General features: G+C 37.8%; 3 protein-coding genes and 3 long non-coding RNA genes across 13 annotated transcripts; 3 read left to right on the plus strand and 3 right to left on the minus strand.

Moving 5' to 3' along the window:
• The first annotated feature begins 290 nt into the window (after positions 1–290).
• On the plus strand, positions 291–2,404 carry LOC111343289 (uncharacterized). Its single transcript, XR_015992156.1, has 2 exons — positions 291–592; positions 845–2,404. It is a non-coding gene; the product is annotated as an uncharacterized LOC111343289 (long non-coding RNA).
• A 44-nt stretch (positions 2,405–2,448) lies between these two features.
• LOC148721524 (uncharacterized) lies at positions 2,449–6,776 on the minus strand. Its single transcript, XR_015992157.1, has 2 exons — positions 3,283–6,776; positions 2,449–2,670 (listed from the first exon to the last, which is right to left on the minus strand). It is a non-coding gene; the product is annotated as an uncharacterized LOC148721524 (long non-coding RNA).
• A 1,700-nt stretch (positions 6,777–8,476) lies between these two features.
• Positions 8,477–9,974, minus strand: LOC148721525 (protein adenylyltransferase Fic-like). Its single transcript, XM_088734838.1, has one exon. It carries the CDS (start codon positions 9,844–9,846, stop codon positions 8,755–8,757), a length of 1,092 nt encoding a protein of 363 aa, XP_088590964.1. The 5' UTR covers positions 9,847–9,974; the 3' UTR covers positions 8,477–8,754.
• Positions 9,975–9,980: 6 nt separating this feature from the next.
• LOC148721526 (uncharacterized) lies at positions 9,981–12,688 on the plus strand. The gene is made up of 2 exons (XM_088734841.1): positions 9,981–10,380; positions 10,738–12,688. Exon 2 carries the CDS (start codon positions 11,063–11,065, stop codon positions 12,020–12,022), a length of 960 nt encoding a protein of 319 aa, XP_088590967.1. The 5' UTR covers positions 9,981–10,380; positions 10,738–11,062; the 3' UTR covers positions 12,023–12,688.
• On the minus strand, positions 12,060–14,315 carry LOC148721527 (uncharacterized). The gene is made up of 2 exons (XM_088734836.1): positions 14,072–14,315; positions 12,060–13,932 (listed from the first exon to the last, which is right to left on the minus strand). Exons 1-2 carry the CDS (start codon positions 14,243–14,245, stop codon positions 12,856–12,858), a joined length of 1,251 nt encoding a protein of 416 aa, XP_088590962.1. The 5' UTR covers positions 14,246–14,315; the 3' UTR covers positions 12,060–12,855.
• A 9-nt stretch (positions 14,316–14,324) lies between these two features.
• LOC111343288 (uncharacterized) lies at positions 14,325–19,635 on the plus strand. Of its 8 annotated transcripts, XR_015992150.1 has the most exons (7): positions 14,325–14,431; positions 14,552–14,700; positions 14,866–14,960; positions 16,571–16,673; positions 17,641–17,739; positions 18,279–18,388; positions 18,570–19,635. It is a non-coding gene; the product is annotated as an uncharacterized LOC111343288 (long non-coding RNA). The 8 variants fall into 8 exon arrangements; XR_015992149.1 differs by lacking the exon at positions 14,866–14,960 and having other exon boundaries at positions 14,326–14,431; XR_015992153.1 differs by lacking the exon at positions 14,866–14,960 and having other exon boundaries at positions 14,327–14,431; positions 18,283–18,388.
• The last annotated feature ends 263 nt before the right edge of the window (positions 19,636–19,898 follow it).

Below are 19,898 nucleotides of genomic sequence, written 5' to 3' on the forward strand. Positions count from 1 at the left end.
GAAATAGCTCTTACCATCTCAGCTTTATATTTATGACATCAGTTTAGTTTAGTTTATTAGCTTCGCATACTGGCAGGGACACCGCAACAGCTTGCGCCAATTACTGTGGGCCCAGTAAACCCACCCATCCCACCCCAGGGGAGGACATCCATCACACAGTAATCTCATGCGTGGGAAATTAACGTCTCCTACCCCCAACCCTGCTGGAGACGGGACCTCCGTTTATTCGTCCCTATCCGAGAAGACTAGAATATCTAACCATTTCTTGATGTTATAGAAAGGTAGCAAATTCTTCTCAATTATTTTAAGACCTTGAGTGTTGGTCCGGCTGGGGCTTGAACCCTCGACCTCCCGCACAACAGTCCACTATCCATTGGGCACTATCCATTGGGCTAACTGGGCGGCGGTTCAAGGGAAAGAAAGAAGACAAGTTCGATGTATCGATAGCTCTATTAGCAATTACACTGGCCTTTATGACACTTACCGCCTTAATGGAAACGAAATAAATTGAGGGGTAAACAATAACTCGAGTCTGCAACAGGCTGATGTTTTTGTAGGTTCTTTTGCGACGTGTCTCAAACGAGGTGCTAAGGTAATGTGCCAGCGAATAATTTGCGATTACGAGTCGAAAAATGTTCCAATTTTTGATAGATTTACCGAGAGAATGAGGATAAGAAGTTACCACGCCATATTAAGGGCATTTTTCTTTTTATCAAATTATATTCAGAGTTTTTCCGACTTTCATCGGTAAAAAGTCAGCTTAAACTCGTGCATCATCTTCCCTCTAAAGCTATTCACAAGGTCCGCGCAGTAAAATAAACTGATGATAATGGTTGCCTTGTAGAGTATCCTAGCTCTTCCCGCTCTGAAAGAGGAAGCAAGAGCACAAGGAATGGAGATCCTTGAGTGTTTCCTGAAAGAAGACAACCCTGATATGACCAGACAGATCCAGTTTATCATCAACTTAGCACTGATGATCCATCTGCCACAAATGACCCGGAGTCTGATGAGGAAGATGATGACGATGAGCGAGATGCCATTGATGCTGAGCTGGATAAGCGAGAAATTCTTGAACCCAATGAAGGAGAACTGTTTGGTGAGGAGTTACCCACCACTTGTTTTGCAGTGCCAAATGCTAATCCATCTCAACGGCCAAAGAACAAGAAAAAGTTTCCAGTTCCACTCGACCCCAATCACCCTCTAACAAGACCCACCACCCCTGGAGCAATAGGAACAGACGCTGTGCAGAATAATACCACCCGACCAGTAACACCAACAATACCACACAATTCTGGAGAACAGAGCAGACCAATAACATCATCTAAATCAAGGCATGGCTCAAGAACAACAGCTAATTGAGCAGCAGAGGAGAGGCCCCCAAGCACCAGGCAAGGAACAAACTTTACGCCTACAGATAGAAGTTCAAGGCAACCTCCTCAATTGGTTGAGCCTCCAGCTGCTAGATCTTTGATTAAATCCCCTTTTGTTTCAAGACCAAAGATCCCTCACACTCCTGACTCAAGGCCTAGAACAAGCACCCCACCACCCCTAGGACGATCAGCCTCCCCTCCCAGGCCCTCCCCTCAAAGGATGGCAGGCCAGGAACATCATCATCATCAAGGAAAGTAGTGACTTAAATAAACAGTAAGAGACTATAAAAATACCACTAAGACCAAGATAAAACTCTCTAGCTGTTCAAAGAAAGCTAAAAACTTCCTGATCAGCGTAGGGTATCAAGCCTTTACATCGTAAGCTCAGTGTCTATATTCTCCATACTCTTCTCTGTACTGCTCAGATAATCACACGGTAACCAAAAAAACGTGCATAAAATTACAGGTAAGTGCAGTTAAATAGGAATGTGGGCATCAAAAGTACTTATGTGTATGCATAAGGTTGACTTATCAGCTTCATTAGTATGAGCCAAGCCATTTGTTTTTCCATTGTTGACAGTTAATTTTTTAAAAGAAAGGTTCATAGCACTAAAATACTACACAGCTACCAAGGACAAGTAGACTTATTTGTTTCAACCATGGTTCCGACCAACCTCAATATGCTGTTACAAACATGTACAATGTATTTTTCTGCTTGGTGGAAAAGTCTACTTCAAAAGAATATTCAGGTCATAGTGTACATGACTGTATTTTAAGTTCTCATGAAAAAAAATCAGACATGTACTAAATAAATACATGCTGTTGTGTGACTTGAAGGCTTAAAATTTCCAAAGGCAACTAGGTTAAGCATTATGATAGACCACCTCCACTACCCTGATGTGAAAGGAATATCTTTGCTATTAGAGTCGAACTCAACCTTTTCGTGAATTTTTGCTTTCAAAGGTAATTTGTTGTGGCCATTTGTTTGTTAGGATAAAACACACTATTTAACAAGAGTAAAATTGACTTACTCATTTGTTACGTTATTTCTTCCTCGATAAGATAAGCAACTCATAAATTTTGCATCTTTTCTTTTTATTAACCCTCGTGCACTTATTCATTATTCTTCATTATTGTAACATTTATTTACAACTCACTCAGATATTGACTACGATGACTCACAATAGCCTTCAAGCATTACCTTTTTTTAGCTTAAGTGATACAGAGTTTGATATTCTAACAGAATCAAGTTATTTACAACTTCAAAATTTGAAAGACCCTGACTCATACAACATATTACCTAATAACAACAAACATATGGAACATATGTGTGAACTGCGGTTATGAGACGTATATGAGCACGATCCTTCACAGTAAAGCACTATTTGAGCAATAGTGAAAATCAGACCTGAAAAAAAAAAAAAAGTTCACACATATGTTCCATATGTTTGTTGTTGTTTGATTTATCATCTACGGGTTTATATCGAATTAATTTGATGGCCTGCTCCCAGTTGGCTTGTTAGCTCAATTGGTAGAGCGCTGCACTAGTATCGCAGAGGTCAGTGGTTCGAATCCCGTACAGGCCTGAAATTTTTTTCAGGTCTGATTTTCACTATTGCTCAAATAGTGCTTTACTGCGAAGGATCGTGCTCATATACGTCTCATAACCGCAGTTCACACATATGTTCCATATGTTTGTTGTTGTTTGATTTATCATCTACGGGTTTATATCGAATTAATTTGATGGCCTGCTCCCAGTTGGCTTGTTAGCTCAATTGGTAGAGCGCTGCACTAGTATCGCAGAGGTCAGTGGTTCGAATCCCGTACAGGCCTGAAATTTTTTTCAGGTCTGATTTTCACTATTGCTCAAATAGTGCTTTACTGCGAAGGATCGTGCTCATATACATATTACCTAATCCTGATGAATTTGATGAAGTTGACCCTGGTCATATGCTAATTAGTCCTGAATCTCACTACTATGATATTCCTAGTTTAAATACAGTCCTAAGCAAATCGGGAAAAAATACTATTTCATTCCTTCACTGTAATATCAGAAGCTTACCTAAAAATTTAAATCTACTTGAGGATCTCCTATGTTCCTTAAATACACGACCAGATATCATAGCAATCACAGAAACTAGGCTGAATAAGAATAATATAGTTAACATTGAACTACCCAGCTATAGGATCTCCCATATTATTCTCCAACCTCTGCAGGAGGGGCAGCCCTTTATATAAGCAAATCTTTAAAATCAGTCCCAAGGCCTGATATTACTCTGGATATCCCCCTAGTAGAATCTGTCTGGGTTGAAATAGCTCAGTCTTCTAACAAAATGCCTGCCTTAGTTGGCTGTATCTATAAACACCCTGGAGCAAACATAGAAGAATTTAAAGATAAATGTAACGAGACAACTAAACAATTCAACGCTATTAAGTACTGATTATATATCCTTGGTGATGTGAATGTAGATTTCTTTAAATGTAATACTCATGCCCTACAGAAGCTTATCTTGTCATGTTGTACTCTAATAATCTATTACCTGTAGTAACAAAACCAACACGACTAACTTACCACACTGCTACACTAATTGGTCATATTTACACCAATAGCTCAAGAAATGTTTTCTCAGGGATTGCAACTGTTGATATCTCGAACCACCTTCCACTCATTTGTATTGTAGATATACCAGTTAAAAAAAGGCAAAACCTAGATAGATGCTATAGAGACTATTCCAATTTCAATCAGGAATCTCATCTTCAGGATATCAATGCAATCAACTGGAATGCTATCAAAAGTGAATGTGTAGACTTGCATGAGATCACATCTAAAACAATTGATCTTCTCAAATCAATCACCAATAGACATGCACCTATTCGACGTATGACCAGATGGAAACAAGAATTATCTACTAAGCCCTGGATAACAAATGGCATTTTAAAATCAATCAAAACTAAACACAATATGTATAAAACACATTTTCTTTCTAATAATCTGGATAAAGTGGCGAAATATAAAAAGTTTGCTAATAAACTAAACTGGCTTAAAAGTGTGAGTAATAAGACCTATTTTTCTCAGCACTTTGACCAATGCAAGAATAATCTGAGGGCATCTTGCAAGTTAATTGGTACAATAATAAACTGCAACCATAAGGGGCAGAACCTCATTTCAAAGATCATACATAACAATACAATCTACACAGGTAAAACTGATATTGCAGATCAATTTAACAAACATTTTGTTAATGTAGGTCCAAGTCTAGCCCACAAGATTGGACACTGTGAAGGAAATCCTACCCAGTACATTAAATCAACCCCGGTAGACGGTTTTGTTCTATCTTGTGTAACTGAAACCCAAGTCTGCTCATTATTTAAATGCTTAAATGACCACAAGTCATCCCTAGATATCCCTAACAAACTAATCAAAATAGCTGCTCAACCATTTTCAATACCTCTAACATACATTTACAACCAGTCTATAGAAACTGGTATTGTTCCTGATATATTAAAAGTCTGTCAGATGTCTCCAGTATCTAAAAATTGGAGATGCTACCAACCCAGCAATTATTGCCCTATGGCAACTCTCTCACCATTCACTAAAATACTTGAACGACTAGTCCACAATCAACTATATTCCTTCATAGAAAAACAATAAATCCTATATAAATATCAATATGGATTCAGGAAAGGATACTCCACTGAACAGGCTATTCTTGAAATTACAGACAATTTAAAGCTAGCAATCGATAGGAAACAAATCACATGTGGTCTATTTCTTGATTTGTCAAAGGCCTTTGACACAGTAAATCACTGGACAACATTCTACTGTCTAAGCTCTCTTTGTATGGCATTCGAGGAGTCTCACATAAATGGTTTGAGAGTTACTTTCAAAATCGTAACCAATATGTCAAAATTGATCCCACTAATTCTGCCAATGAAAATATAAAATGTGGTATACCTCAGGGCTCAACTCTATAGGTCCACTCTTATTTCTACTCTATGTTAATGATTTACCAAATTGCATTGATAAAATCTCAGTGTGGATCTTTGCCAATGATACTAAGTTGTTTTTTACTAGTGACAACCCACATCATCTAGTTAAACAAAATTATAAATACTGTGCACTAAATAAGTTGTCTATTAATTTTGCCAAAACTAATTACATGTTAATTTCATCCTCTAGATACCACCCCACGATAAATATTGAAAACATTGAATCAAAGAATTATATAAAATACCTGGGAGTCTATATCGATAAGCACCTAAATTTGCAACCACAAATACAACATATAAACAATAAAATAGCAAGAAACATTGGAATTCTTACCATATTGAGACATTATGTCGAATTTAATTTGTTAAGGCAATTATACTATGCTTTGATTCCCTATTTAAGCTGAGGTATAACTACCTGGGGCTGTGCCACTAATACTAATTTAAAATGCCTCTGTATCAAGCAGAACAAATGTCTTCGTAGCATCTTCTTTGCAAATGCTAGAGAGAATGCCAATCCCTATTATAAACTATTAGGAATTCTAAAGTTGGAAGCTATTTATAATTTCAGAATATGCTGTCTTATGTATAAGATTAATTCTAAAAGTGATAGCATTCCAGATATCTTCCTTGATAACCTGACCCCAGCATCTGAAATACATAATTATAATACAAGATTTGCTACTAATAATAACTTTTTTAGACCAAGAGTATCCACCAACATGGGAAAATCATCTTTTATATTCTCTGCTTCAAAGATATGGGAAACTGTACCCACTTATCTTGAATATATGCCTTACAATAATTTCAAAAGAGAATGGAAACATCAACTTTTACTCAACCAAACCTGATTATTTTACTTTGCTGCTGATCTACTCTTAAGGAAAAATGTAAACTTCAAAACACTTCAACATTTGTCCAACAAAACCTAATCAGTTTACTTACTTTACTGCTGATATACTTTTATTATAGGCTGCTATCTATTTATATGACCATTACGGTGTCTAACTAGGAAGCCTTTGCTACTTTGGACACCATGCACCTCTAAAACTTATCTTTATAGCCAAATATTACTATTATTCTTCCCTCTTTTTCTTACTTTTCAATGTATATTAACTTCTATTAATAGTGTGGGAAATAAATAAAGTTCAAAGTATAGCCATGTATAGCTGTGTATAGCTGTGTATAGCCCTGTATAGCTGCGTATAGTCCTGTATAGCTGTGTACAGCCCTACATAGCTGAATATAACCCTGTATAGCTGTGTATAGCCCTGTACAGCTGCGTATATAGCCTTGTATAGCTGCGTATAGCCATGTATAGTCATGTATAGCTGTGTATAGCCCTGTATAGCTGCGTATAGTCCTGTATAGCTGTGTATAGCCGTGTATAGCTGCGTATAGCCATATATAGCTGTGTATGGCCCTGTATAGCCCTGTATAGCTGCGTGTAGCCTTTTTATAGCTGTGTATAGCCATGTATAGCTGTGTATAGCTGTGTGTAGCCCTGTATAGCCTTGTATAGCTGTGTGTAGCGCTGCATAGCTGTGTAGAGCCATGTACAGTTATGCTAGGTTGCATTACACTTAGGCGTACATAAAGTATACCCCTAGTATACACATGCAACATATATGGCTGCCTTCCATGAAGTATATACCCAACAAACATTGAAATCTCATGATATGATTAACTTGGAATGGTGGGCTAGGCCTAGGGTGACCAATAAACTAAAAAAGGCAGGTCAACAGCTTAGTACAGGTTGCACAGAAAAGAAGCAATCAAAAACACCATTTTATGCCATGATTGACCAGGTAATGTAAAACTCTCCCAAAAATTCTACTGACATTGATGTTGGGAGGGAAACATGGATTAAATGTACTTGAAAGATTATTTTTAAGTTTGTCTGAGTGGTTCTGCTCCAAGAAACCAGTCGATAAAGGTGGAGGGCAATACTAACCGGCCATTGCTGGCAATTCTATAATTATTTCCCTCTGTGTTTACATTTTTTAAAAAACATTTGCAAATTTTTCCCAGTCCAAAAGCATTGTCCTACTGTCCTTATTATTGATTTCTGTGCACATAATAAGATTGAAGAGAGAAAGAAAAGGAAATCTAGCATTCTAGATACAACAGGTTTCTCTCAGTGCCAAATGCCTTGTAGCCTGCATTGGGTCAAATCTTTGAAGTTAGAACCTAAGGTCTGGTTATTTAAACAAAGTTAAGCCATTGTTTCTTAAAACTGCATTCTAAACCATCTTCAATTTTGAAAAACGTTTTACTTGAATGTTTATTTCTGTGAACAGTGTTAAGAAGGCCAAAAGCTAGCAGTGGAAAGCACATTCATTTGATTAAATTAATCCTCTTGTAGAGAAACCTGATACCCACTGATTGCATGAAACCCCAGTATGGGTTGGACCTTGTATGAATGACTGGTCTTAAGAGGGACCTGAATTGATTTTCTCCTTTCAATAAAAGTTCACCAACCTAAGAAGCTTTGATTGTTAAATGAATTCTCCTTTTAAGTAACAAAGGAAATTTAAAAAGAAAGGTGTAGAGAATATGGATACTGATGTTGAGGTGTACAGGGTTAACTACTGGAAAACTAATCTTAAGCCTCCCAAGTTGATTTTTAAAAGAGGGCTCCAGGTGAAAAGAATGTGTCCAAGTGTTAGAGAGTTTATCCAGGTTAAATATCATAGCAAACAAAAATTAACAACTTTTCACTAATGCAGCAGTGGCTAGTAGTGGATATTTTCCGAGCAACAACATAAATATCCACTGTTAGCCACCAACACTGAGGTAAACAGTTGTTTTGGTACTAACTACATTAGTGAGATAATATAATATAGAGACTATTCTAACTTATTTTTCCTGCAACAATTTCAAAATTATTGGCTACAAATCCTGGGTGATATGCCAGGAGATACACATTAAAGGATATCCAGAGTTTGAGTAGCCAATCAGCATGCACCTCTATCACTATCTACTGTTTTTGTACAAACTAATTATGATTATCGATTTGTGAGACATTGACAGATTTGTCACTTAATGAAACAGACTAACTGTGGAGCACTGGATGCTGAGGGTAGAATTGTGATAAAAAAGCAATTTTTCCAAAATCAAAATACAAGTTTATTGATAGGATATAAAAATGAAGTTTCTATTCTTTACAAAAATTACATTTTCTGTAAACCAAAAGAATGGCTTCATAGGACATGGTACGGACAAAAATATGTTTCCCATTTGCTTAAAAATAAGATACAGGTACAAACCCTTTGGCCCAAGCTCTTGCTCTTCCATACTTTGACTCACAATACTTGCATGCACACAAGTACTGCAATGGCAAAAGTAACAGAAAATATATACCTATCCATTCAAACTTTCATGAGGAAAAATCCTAACAGGAAACTGAAGCTACACGAGGGAGGGTGGGAACTTTACATAAATGTTTGCAAACATTATGAGAATCTGAAGATGACACATCAACTTTTTTGGATATTTTCTTGACATGCATGTTATTTCCATCAGTTGTTCCTTTCTCTAAGGCTTCCAAAAACTTCCTCCATCCATAGTAGCTACACTCGATTATCATTGTGGTAAGAGCACGAGGATGCCTATCTGGTGACTTTCTAGCCTCAACCAAGGCTTCTATGTAATCATCTTTACACGAATTTGTCCAGACATTGTAAATTGGTGTGGGAAATGGATTAAGTTTAGACAAGCAATAACTACAAAGAATGCGGCAAAGTCTTCCATTTCCATCAGAAAATGGGTGCAGATCAAGCAGTTCAAACAAAAACCAGGAACATGTCTTAAATAAGCTGTAAACATCAATATCTTCGTTTAAACAGGAATCATACAGAAAGTTGTATTTGTCGAGTAAGTTGATGACTGCACTCTCCATATCGTGTGGATTTGCGTAATGGTATACCTCTCCTTTAAATTCGGTAACTCTTGGTTTGTTACTCATTTCACCAGGTTTCGTTAAACCTCTATGCTGGGGAATGTTCTGTAGTATCAAACGGTGAGTTTCTTTAAGTAAGTCGACCTCCAGGAGTCCATAATCGCTGGTTTTTTCTTCACTCTTAACTTTTTCTACCAAGCTTTCATAAGCATTTATTAAGTTTACTGTTTCTTGCTCTTCGAGGGAGAAGGAACTAAGTGTCGACAAGCGCGTTTCAGAAGAACAATCTCTGAGAAAGATTTCAGTATCCTTCAAAGTAGCGAGTCCATGTCCTTCTTCTTCATTGACATGAAAAACAAAATGGACGAGAAAATCTTCTTTTACCTTTTTTATCAAATCCTCGTGGTAGTGATTCTCCGCTACAGCTTTTTCCCACCGCTTGTGATACTCTGTGATGCCAGTGATCATTTCTGTAACCGTTTTCGGATGTGTGACGTGTGAACGAGAACTTGAGTGCCACGATGGATTTTCCAAAGCGTCGAATGAAATGAGGCTTCCGACGGGATATCTATCGGTTTCACCCATGACGAAGTTGTTTTAGAGATTTCAAAACGTTGATGAAACCTTTCTTCCTTTGAAAAAATTTCCTCTCAAAGCTAACGCGAAATTCTTTTGGACTGAGCGCGCAACGCTGAGCTGTCTGTTGAGGTCACAGGTAATTATAGACTTATAGAGTCCTAAAGTGCTTACGTCACGTTTCCATAGCACCGGAATTCTGTGGTCTAAACAAACCAATATGGCGTCCCTAGCGTGACACATTGTCGTTGACCTCGAACACTTCAAGAGCTATAATAGCGCATTTTATCCTCCAATAATAGAAATAAGATAAAGAGAATCAAGATAACCTTTGGCCTTACTATTGAAGAGTATAATAAGCGGACAAAAGCACCTGGTGAGCAATAATTCGAGTCAAAACGCCACGGAGACGAAGTTTGCGATGGGCCAGTGTTTTCATCCAGATTGCAATCACACATCTGAAAGCCACTGCTGCCGATTCTTTTCGTTTCCAGACCAGAAAAAACATAAAACACTCTATGATAAGTGGATATCATTTGTAAGGTGAGTATTTTTCGAAAAATATATATTTCGATGCTGTACCATCGATTAGAAATAGCTGGTTTTTTTTTATCTCAAACTGATTCACGATTAGCTGTTTCTCTTTCTTGTCTTATTTCTTTTCTCGCGGCTTTGCCTTTCCTTGTCTTCAGTCTTGATCTAAGATTATTTAGTTACTAAAAAACTATATGATAGTTGTGAGTATCAAAGCTTTTACACTAACTAGTATTAAGTAACAAGCTCAGAGAAATACTCGCTTCGCATTCACGTCTTAGACTACAAGGTTAAGCATGTGACCAACTAAACTTTGGGTTTTTTAAGCGCAAGTATAGTAACTGCTTCTGTCTTTTTCTGTTATAGGAGAGGAGATAGAAAGCCCAGCAAACATTCGCGACTTTGCAGTTGTCACTTTAAAGATGGGCGAAAAGAAAATATGCCAACCATCAGTGACAGAAACAGGCACAAGCTGTTTGATAGTTTGGACTTGCTGCCAGGTACAGGACCAACACCTCCCAGTACACCTACCCCCAAGAAAAAACGGAAAGTGTCTGCCGAGCCCACGTAATTACCAACTGTAGCATCTGTGCTTGAAGAGATTAAAGAGAACTCTGAACCATGTTCCACTGAATGCTCACAAGAGGAAAAGACAAGTTCCAAAGAAGCTCTGCTGTCAATAGAGCTTGATATGACTTCAACAGAACTTGCTAAACACAAGGAAGTGTCAAGTTACTATAGTGCACACTACTCTGCTAAGAGCTTGAGCCCTGAGGTGATACGGATGGAGACAGGTCTACCCACTAAGGATGTTTTTGATATTGTTGTGGGATATGTTTCAAGATTCAAGGGTGAAATAAACTATTATGCTGGATGGAAGGTTGAGGCGATCACACTTGAGGACCAGATATTTATCACTCTGATGAAACTGAAACAAAATTATACCAATCTACATTTAGCCCAGTTGTTTTCATGCAGTGTTGCAACTGTTGCTAACATAGTACTAACTTTTGTCCATGTTCTGCATTCTCTCCTGTTCAAAGACATCATGACAACTGTGCCATCTAGAGAAAAGAACAAGATGTGTTTGCCATCTTCTTTCACTGAGTACAGCAGTTGCCGCATTTTGATTGATTGTACAGACATTGAAATTGCTGCACCTAAGCTCATGTCCCAGCAGAATGCTACATATTCCAGCTACAGGGGAATGAACTCTTTCAAAGTCATTATAGGGGTTGCCCCAAATGGAGTTATAACCTATGTTAGTGATCTTTTTCCTAGCTCAGTCAGTGACAAGGTCATGGTTAAAGAGTCTGGGTTTTGTAAACATTTGAGTGCTGGTGATCTTGTTCTGGCAGACAAAGGTTTTCTCATCAGCGATGTAGTTCCAAGAGGTGTTTCAGTGAACATACCACCATTTCTCAACAATGGAAAGTTTACAGAGAGTGAGGCAAGGGCGACAAAATCAATAGCTCGATGTCGCATCCACGTAGAGCGTGCAAATGCAAGACTTAAGAGTTTTCGCATCCTTGGCTTCATCCCAGCATTTTTGAGGTGCCATGCTGACAAGCTATGCCAACTGTGCTCAGCTCTTGTTAATTTGCAGTATCCATTGATCAAGGATGGCTGCGAAGACTTTGAATTTGACTGAATAGAACTTTTTTTCAACTAAATTATAGTACAATGAGTTTTTAACATTATTTTTGTATTACTAGAAGCCCTACTGTAACAGATCAAATGGTATTGACATAGCTTTGGTCAAAAATATGATGTGGTCAGTTTTACATTTTTCTGATATTCATCTCCTTTATGTTCATTAATACAAACTACTATGTGTTCTGTGAAAATAGATTATAATGAAAACCAGTGACATTCTTAAATTGTCATTTCAACTAAATCCAGGTCAGGGGCATGTGACCAGTATGGAATTCTTTCGTCCAGTAGTTCCAAGTGTGAAAGTCGTGCTGGCTTAAAGGTTTTACTTTTGTGTCTGTGAAGCTGGGAGCCTGAGTCCAGGTGTATAAAACTAAAGCCACACTTCAATTAGCTTAAGGGATGGTGAGAGGTAGTCAGAAAAAATAACCTGTGCTGCATGGATTTTGTTTTGGCTCTCACCCCTTCCCTTTGCATTGCTATGCAAGCCTACTTAAGTGTGGCATAAGTTTTATGTACCTGGGCCCTGTTGAGTAACCAGGATAAGTGTTACCAGCTACCAGTAGCCATTGGTTGCAAAAAAAAAATTGTTTAAGCTTGCTTTCAGGAAGAATGTAATTTATTATTAAGTTACTATGCTAAATGGAAAAATGTGGGTTCTTTATCTTGTGTCTCTATCTGAGTGTAGAATATGTAATGTTATATTAAGAAATTAATGTATGAAATTTAAAAAAAATACCTTTTAACATTAGCTACTGCCTATTTACATTAGCTCCCACTCCCCCCCCCCCCCCCCCACTCTGATTATGTCCAGCATCTGTGCACCACTTTTCAAAGTTCTCCCTCGGTAATCTTTGGGAATAGTTGATAAAAGTAAAAATCACTCAAGATAGTAATATTGTGCTCCCAAGATTCATCTCGTTCAATCTTGATAACTACACTATCCTTTGTGGTCCACACAACAAAGTAGCAGAATTTGCGCTTTGTCAGGAACATCTGGCCTTGACACTGATGCCAGTAAACGTGTGTGGTAGACAGCGTATAATTCCCTTCCTTCTCCTCCAAGTAAAAGTCTTTGTGCCCACAAGCTTCCTTGATTGTCGCATTTCGATGTGTGTAGGGGCACTTACACTCAATCACCGAGTCGTCTCCCACAAGTCCATCAGGGGAAGCACCCAGAACTCCCGACTCGTGTAGCCAAAGGCCGGTCTGTACAGGTGTAAAGTTTGTGATGTTGGTGAAGGATTTCAGGGCCTCAGTCTCATTGTCCTGTCCCCATGCAATTGCTTTAACTCCACTCAAGTTGTATTCCCCAAGTAGTCGCTTGATAAGAGACGGTGTAACTCTTTTCGCCTGGAGGACGGAGCCAAAATTACTGGCAGTCAGGCGGCCTCTACGAGCTTGGTGCCATGCAGGGCTGTTTCGCTGGCCAGCCGTGAGGGTGCTCACAACATTTATGGTTCTCTCCTCTACTTTGGCATTCTCAATCAAGTACTCTAATTGTTTTTCCTTCGTAGATGCCATAAGGAAACCTTCTGAGTAAATGATATCCTCAATCGTCTTGATCGGGAGAGGGGTAGCAGGTTGTGGTTCGGGACTCAAGATCCAGCAGGTCCCTGTAAATTTGCCATAGCGCTTTAGTTCGCTGTACAGCCACATCCGATCTTCTCGGCTAGGATCGCGCGCCAAAGGGCTGTAATCCTTCTTCTTCGGTGGCGCTGGAAACATCTGGCTTGCAGACTGTACGCTTTCTACCTTTCGCTTTCGTTTCCATTGGCATTCCAGGTCCGTCCTGCTAAGGTTATGGATGCCATAAATAAATATGGCTGCCGCGTGACTGCACTTGAACTCGCCGCGAGGACACTCGCATTCTGTGTTTTTTATTTCAAGGTTTTCATCGAGATAAATCTGATAAAAAGATAATTCGAAACAGACACGTAAGTTGCAATATATATTCCGCAATATAAACATTAAATTGGAGGTGAAATCGGGGTTGGGAGTTCTTCGAATTGAACATACGTGTTGTGATCCCAAATTGGCAACTTACTGTGACTTTGTAGTCCTTATTTTTCATGCTTGCTTGGACTTCACCTTTGATGACTCCCCTGGAATAAATAAAGCTTTGGACATGGTCGGATTTGAAGTGGTTTTCTCCGCGATCAAGCGATTTCCGCTCTCCAGAAAAGAAAGAAACGAGTGAGCATATCGATAAAGACGCCATGTTTGAAGTATGAGTTTAAACTGTTTAGACCAGAAAAAAATGCTGTCATGGCAACGTGACGTCACACTTTAGGACTCTTGATGTCAGAGACCGCTGGCAACATTGTTCAAGCAACAACCGACCGACAGTCGTAACAACCCTCCAACTGTGCAAGCACATGCTTCACTGGTGGATTTCAAACCCGAGGTAATACGGGGAAAGTCAACTTGAGAGAAGATAGGTTTTTCTTTGAGGTGAATTTTGTGCGTCACTTACTATTTACCCTGTCGTTTTATGAGTTTCATTCGTTATTTTTTACTTCTTCAGGTAGAACTGGCTGTTCATGTTCCTGCCCTTGTGAAGTTCGTTAGTCAGAATAGAGGTCAACAGCTACGGCTTTTGAATGAATAGGAGACCATTTTGTTGATCATACCACTGAAGAAGATTCCAGGCCCTGAGAAGAAACCAAGAAGAATGTGAGTATTAAGCAAAATCGGTTAAATATTGCCAGGTTGAATTCCGAAAAGGCAATTATTGATTCTCAACCTAATTGCTTCACAAACACAGCTTCATGTTTTAAGCCCAGCTTCGTGTACATTTTATAAGCTTAAATCAAGGTTCTAACTTGAAGCTGTGTTCAGGGTTCGTACGGGTCCTGGAAATCCTGGAAAGTCCTGGAATTTTATTATTGCGTTTTCCAGGACTGGAAAGTCCTGGAAAAGTAGTGGTGGTCCAGGTAAGTCCTAGAAATCTGTTAAACTGAATAAAGTAATAAAGTTTTCCCTAAAACAAATGAGCAAAGTTTTTTTTGTATTTTTATTACGTATGCTTTTCTGGTTTTGACCGCATGACCGCATCAATATTTCTTCATGTTTCCCGAAACTGACACGAGTGTAACTCAGGATCGAGGGCTCATGTATCATCATAAGCTCATGCGCATTAGTAACCCAGGTTAATTTTGGAGTCCTGGAAAAATAATCTGAAGCCTTGAAAAGTCCTGGAGAATTGTTTCTGAAAAAGAGTATGAACCCTGTGTGTTTTTATAATACATGGAAATAGTGTGGTGAGGTATCAGTTCCTATTAAATACATGTTTATTCAAATTTATATCTACAAAATTTGAAAAGGGAAGTTTAAAGGTTAATTAAGTTAATTAATTGACGCCTGAACCACCTGTAATCGCCCGAACCATGTGATTGGCTAGCGCGAGAACACTTTCCCCTCTGCATGCCCCACTAAGTAGAGTTTTGTCCCCAAACTTCCTCTATGGTTTGGAGATCAATAAACCAATCAGAATCCATCACTAAATGATCAAATTTGAAATTATGGTGTCCACACGGCCAACCCTCAAAATTTTCAGGTCGGATTTTTCATTCATTTGTGATTGAGTTAGACCTTGTGGAACTCAGAATGTAAAGTAGCAATGCTATAGAATACTCTGCTTGGAAAATAATGGATATCAAGGTCTTAAAGGTGACAGAATAAGCTCTCGAGTCAACGACACTACGATTCTCTAAGGCGATGTGAATTATGGACGTAAAGTGAAACCAAACTTTCGGACTTCAAGGAGGGCTTAGCAACAAGTTGACGATTCAATGGCCCGGTAAATATTATGTTTGAGTAACAATGTGTTAAAAAAGTATTGTTTAATAGAAGATTTTGTGTCAAATCGGAGTTTTTTCAGAATTTTCAACATAACCTGTGCAATTTTCTGGCCATGAAGGCAAGTAAACAACGACCTAAGCATGATGAATTTTACCGCATGGGCTTTTTACATGTGAGAAATTCATACGTTTTTTGCTTTTAACGGTAAATCAAAAACTGTTTCAAATAAATCTGTCGTCCTGAAATATTTCTTGGTCATTTTCATCTTGCTTCCTATTGACAGATTCCATGGAACTTGAGATCTCTTCACTCACGGACAAATTTGCATATTCTCTTTTGAAATATGATCCGCATGCCCATTTACACACATGCAAAAATATTTAGCGATTTTTATCTTTCATCTTGATTTTTTAGTAAAAACTTGATCTGCACCTATCACCTTTTTTGTCGGAAAGAAGTTCTTTAATTAGTCTTCTTTCATTGGAGCTTCTTTTTTGGAAAAGATGTTTAAAAATTTACTGCGCATTGTGTATGCTTTCTTGGTTTCTCCAAAATTTTGACTTTTCATAGGCACGTGTTACAAGTAAGTGTCAATGGTTAACCCTATAATGAAACTTCCCTGCAAGGTAAAAAAAAAAGAATATATATATATATATATATATAACTCTATAAAGAAAAAAAATTTAATATAATTTTGTTTTAAAACTAATGCCCAAGTAAGCTTAATTTGTATCTTTTTCAGTCCTTTACCACACTCTTTGTATTCAGAGCATGTAGCGGTTTCCGAAAAAGGGTGGTTCAAAAGTAAAGGAACTGCTGAAGGCAAGGATGTTACAGTGAAAAAGGCATGATATTGACTACCATATTTGCAAGCAAAATTTCATTATAATACTAAAATTATCAGGGATATCTACATCAGTAGCAGTAGTAATGTAAGGTGTGGAATGGCATGACTGGGTTAGGATGAATTTGGTATACTAGGTCCTCTACATAGTTACATGGGAATAGCTAGTTTCACCCATAAGCATCACTTTAAAGCTGCGGGATGGTGAATTTTTATTAGACAGTATTTCAAAGACACTGAAATGAATAGAATGGTCACATGAAAAGAGCATCAAAGTGGCAAAGATTCATGGAAATGTTAGTACCAACAAGGCTTGGAGATGAGTTTTCAGTATATGAAGTCATTTTGGGCAAGATCTATCGTCTTCCTTGGAATTATCTCTATGCAAAGATCTGGAAGACTTCTTTATCTATAGAAAGCCAGGAAAGCTGCCTTGTCTTAAACTCTCTATTCTTTTTTTTTTTTCATGCTGTAATAAGGACAAAAATAGATTTGTACCAGTGTCCAAATGAAAAGGGGAACCATTAATCAAGTATTTCAGAATAGTCTTAGTTAAACTCTTGATTGCCATCCTCTCTTGTGCTGGACATTGGCATGCAACTAACTTCAAGTCTTGTTTCTCTTATTTTGGAAACCAGCAATTATTCTCAACTGGTGGTCAATCAGCAGTTAGGTTATATGTACATGTAAAGCAAAAGGACCATCTGTAAAACTTTGCATTTTTGTGTTTTGCTCTTAAGCAAATATTTTATGAATCAAACTTCTCAAGATACTTGATTGTTCCACAGGGTAACTGAAATGAAGTTTTTCATTGCCACTTCCCACTTGTATTGAGTAGTTTAGTTTAGACCCTGAATAAATAGTATTACACAGTAGATAGGTGCTGGAATATGCAGTTATGTTTGTGGTTTTTTCAAATTTGATGGTGATCTCTTTGACCAAGCTTCATGCATGTTGTTTTGTTGCAGATTTCCAATCCCAGTTAATTTAAAGAAAGTAAACTTGAAGAAAGAAATAGATAAGGTTCTTAACTGTTCTTTGATGACACTGTGGCATGGATCATGCGGGTGAGCTTCTAAAGAACTCATTTTATTATTTCTCTCAGTCAGTATGTGAGCTACATTGTAGAATTGGTCAGTTAAGCAGGGCATATTTCACTATATAGTGTGCTAAATTCAAAAGTTTGTTTGAAATGAAGTCTTTGTCTTCTATTTAAACCCAGTGCTTTGATAAAATTAATATCTTACCAAATTCCTTTTCTTGGACCATTCTGTAAGTCACAGAACCTTGTGTTTTCCACTTGGATTTATGGCCAGCATGTCTGTGCTTGGGCCATGAATATGAGGAAAAAACGTGGTCTGTAACTTGCAGTACAGACCTCAAACCTGGTTATTAAGTGGTATTAATGAGAGTGTTTCCAGAATTGTTAGACAATTCACCTCTCAACTAGAAGAGTTCTATAAGTGGTCATTGGAGTGGTTGTGTCCATTGTGTTATCATAGTGCACCTAGCATGTGCATGTGCTTTTGAAATTTTTGTGACTATTAGAAATATCGTTTATTCAAGAATATTTATGTTTCGTGTTGATCTTCCTCTTTTGTACAAGATAGTGAGTTGAGCACCAAGTTTGCGCAGAAGAAAAGGCTTTTGAATGTACATTTTCAGTGAAGTTTGCTGAAGCTTCTCAGAGAATTTCTCAATTCAATTTGAGTTCAGGTAAAAATATTGTATACTTGGAAGTCTGAGAAACAAAAGCCCGAGGAAATCAGTAGAGGAGTTGTACATGTGATGATTATAGTTCCCATATTGTTAGAAAGCCCTCACACAATGTATTCCATCAACACTGAGTGTTTCATATGAAACAAGGACACTAAAATACATATATGTTGCATTGCAGTGCTATTAAGGTGGGTCATACTGGACAAACAATTGAACAAGCTGTAGAGAATGTTGTCAGTGCTGTCAGGGAAATCACCAAGATTGTCCCAAAAGGATGGAATAACATTCAATCCCTGAACCTCAAAACATCAGAATAAATAGCTCCTCCACTTTATACATCATTGCCTATCACAAATCTCACCATAGGAAATTCACAACCACGTGCTAAAAAACAGAAAAAGGGGGACTCACAACCACTTGCTAAAAATGGAAAAAGGAAGACCCACAACCGCCTACTGAAGAATTGAAAAAGGACGACTCACAACCACCTGTTAAAAAAAATAAAAAAAAAGGAGGACTCACAGCCACCTGCTAAAAAATGGAAAAAGGAGAAAAAAGCACCACCATAATTTTACACTGCACAATGTACAGAACCCCCCTTTGAGGTTCTACAAAACAATTTTTTGAAGAAGGAATAACAAAATATTGGTGGTTTGAGATTGAAGGCAGGATCATCGGAGATTTTAGTGTAAATTAAAGATTTTCTGGCCATAAGCCAAACTGCACAGCTGGAGGATTGGTAACATCCACTTAACCATTTAACTTCCAAGATCTCATCACTAATTGTCCTGTCTTGCAGCTTACACACTTCCTTGAAAATTAGGTAGGAGAATTTGGTGTTTCATCCAGATAAAAACTCCTACCTGTTCAGTTTGTGTATTCTCATTACCTGTTTGCTGGATTTTGTGTGGATACAATAGGAAGAATTTACATGTTAATCACTTCTGAGAGTGAAAGGGTTCGGTCAGACTGCAGGGTGAAATGTGACTGGTGAAGCTGTGAGATGAAATTCACCTGGATTTCTTCATTTTCTCGTTCCTTTTTTTTTTTTTTTTTTTTTTTTTTTAACTTATCAGCTCAAGAAAAAATATTTTTACGACTTAGATTATGCAAATTTCACTTACATTTTAGTTTTGCCAACAATCCTTTCACTCCTAGGAGTGAGAAAGAAGTAATTTTATCCTTACAATGTCATTTCAATACCAAGCATTCAAGGTGATTAAAATAAAGCGTCAACAAAAGGATATTGTTTGATTTTACTCCAAATTCTTAAAGCTGGGATCTCATGTCTTATCAAGGAAACCTCACTGGTTTGTTCGTTATCCAACTATCAAAAAACTTTGTTAAGTTCTACTCCATAATGTCTTCCATTCCTGTCGTTGAATTGCTACAAATACAGTGCAAAGATGATTGCCAAACTTTTATGTGGTAGTAAATCAAATGTACTTGATTACGTCTAGTGAATTTGATAAAGTAAATTCAGATTTACAATTTTCTGTCCCTCACG

This window comes from Stylophora pistillata, chromosome 10, assembly GCF_964205215.1.
Source record: "Stylophora pistillata chromosome 10, jaStyPist1.2, whole genome shotgun sequence".
Taxonomy (NCBI): Eukaryota; Metazoa; Cnidaria; class Anthozoa; order Scleractinia; family Pocilloporidae; genus Stylophora; species Stylophora pistillata.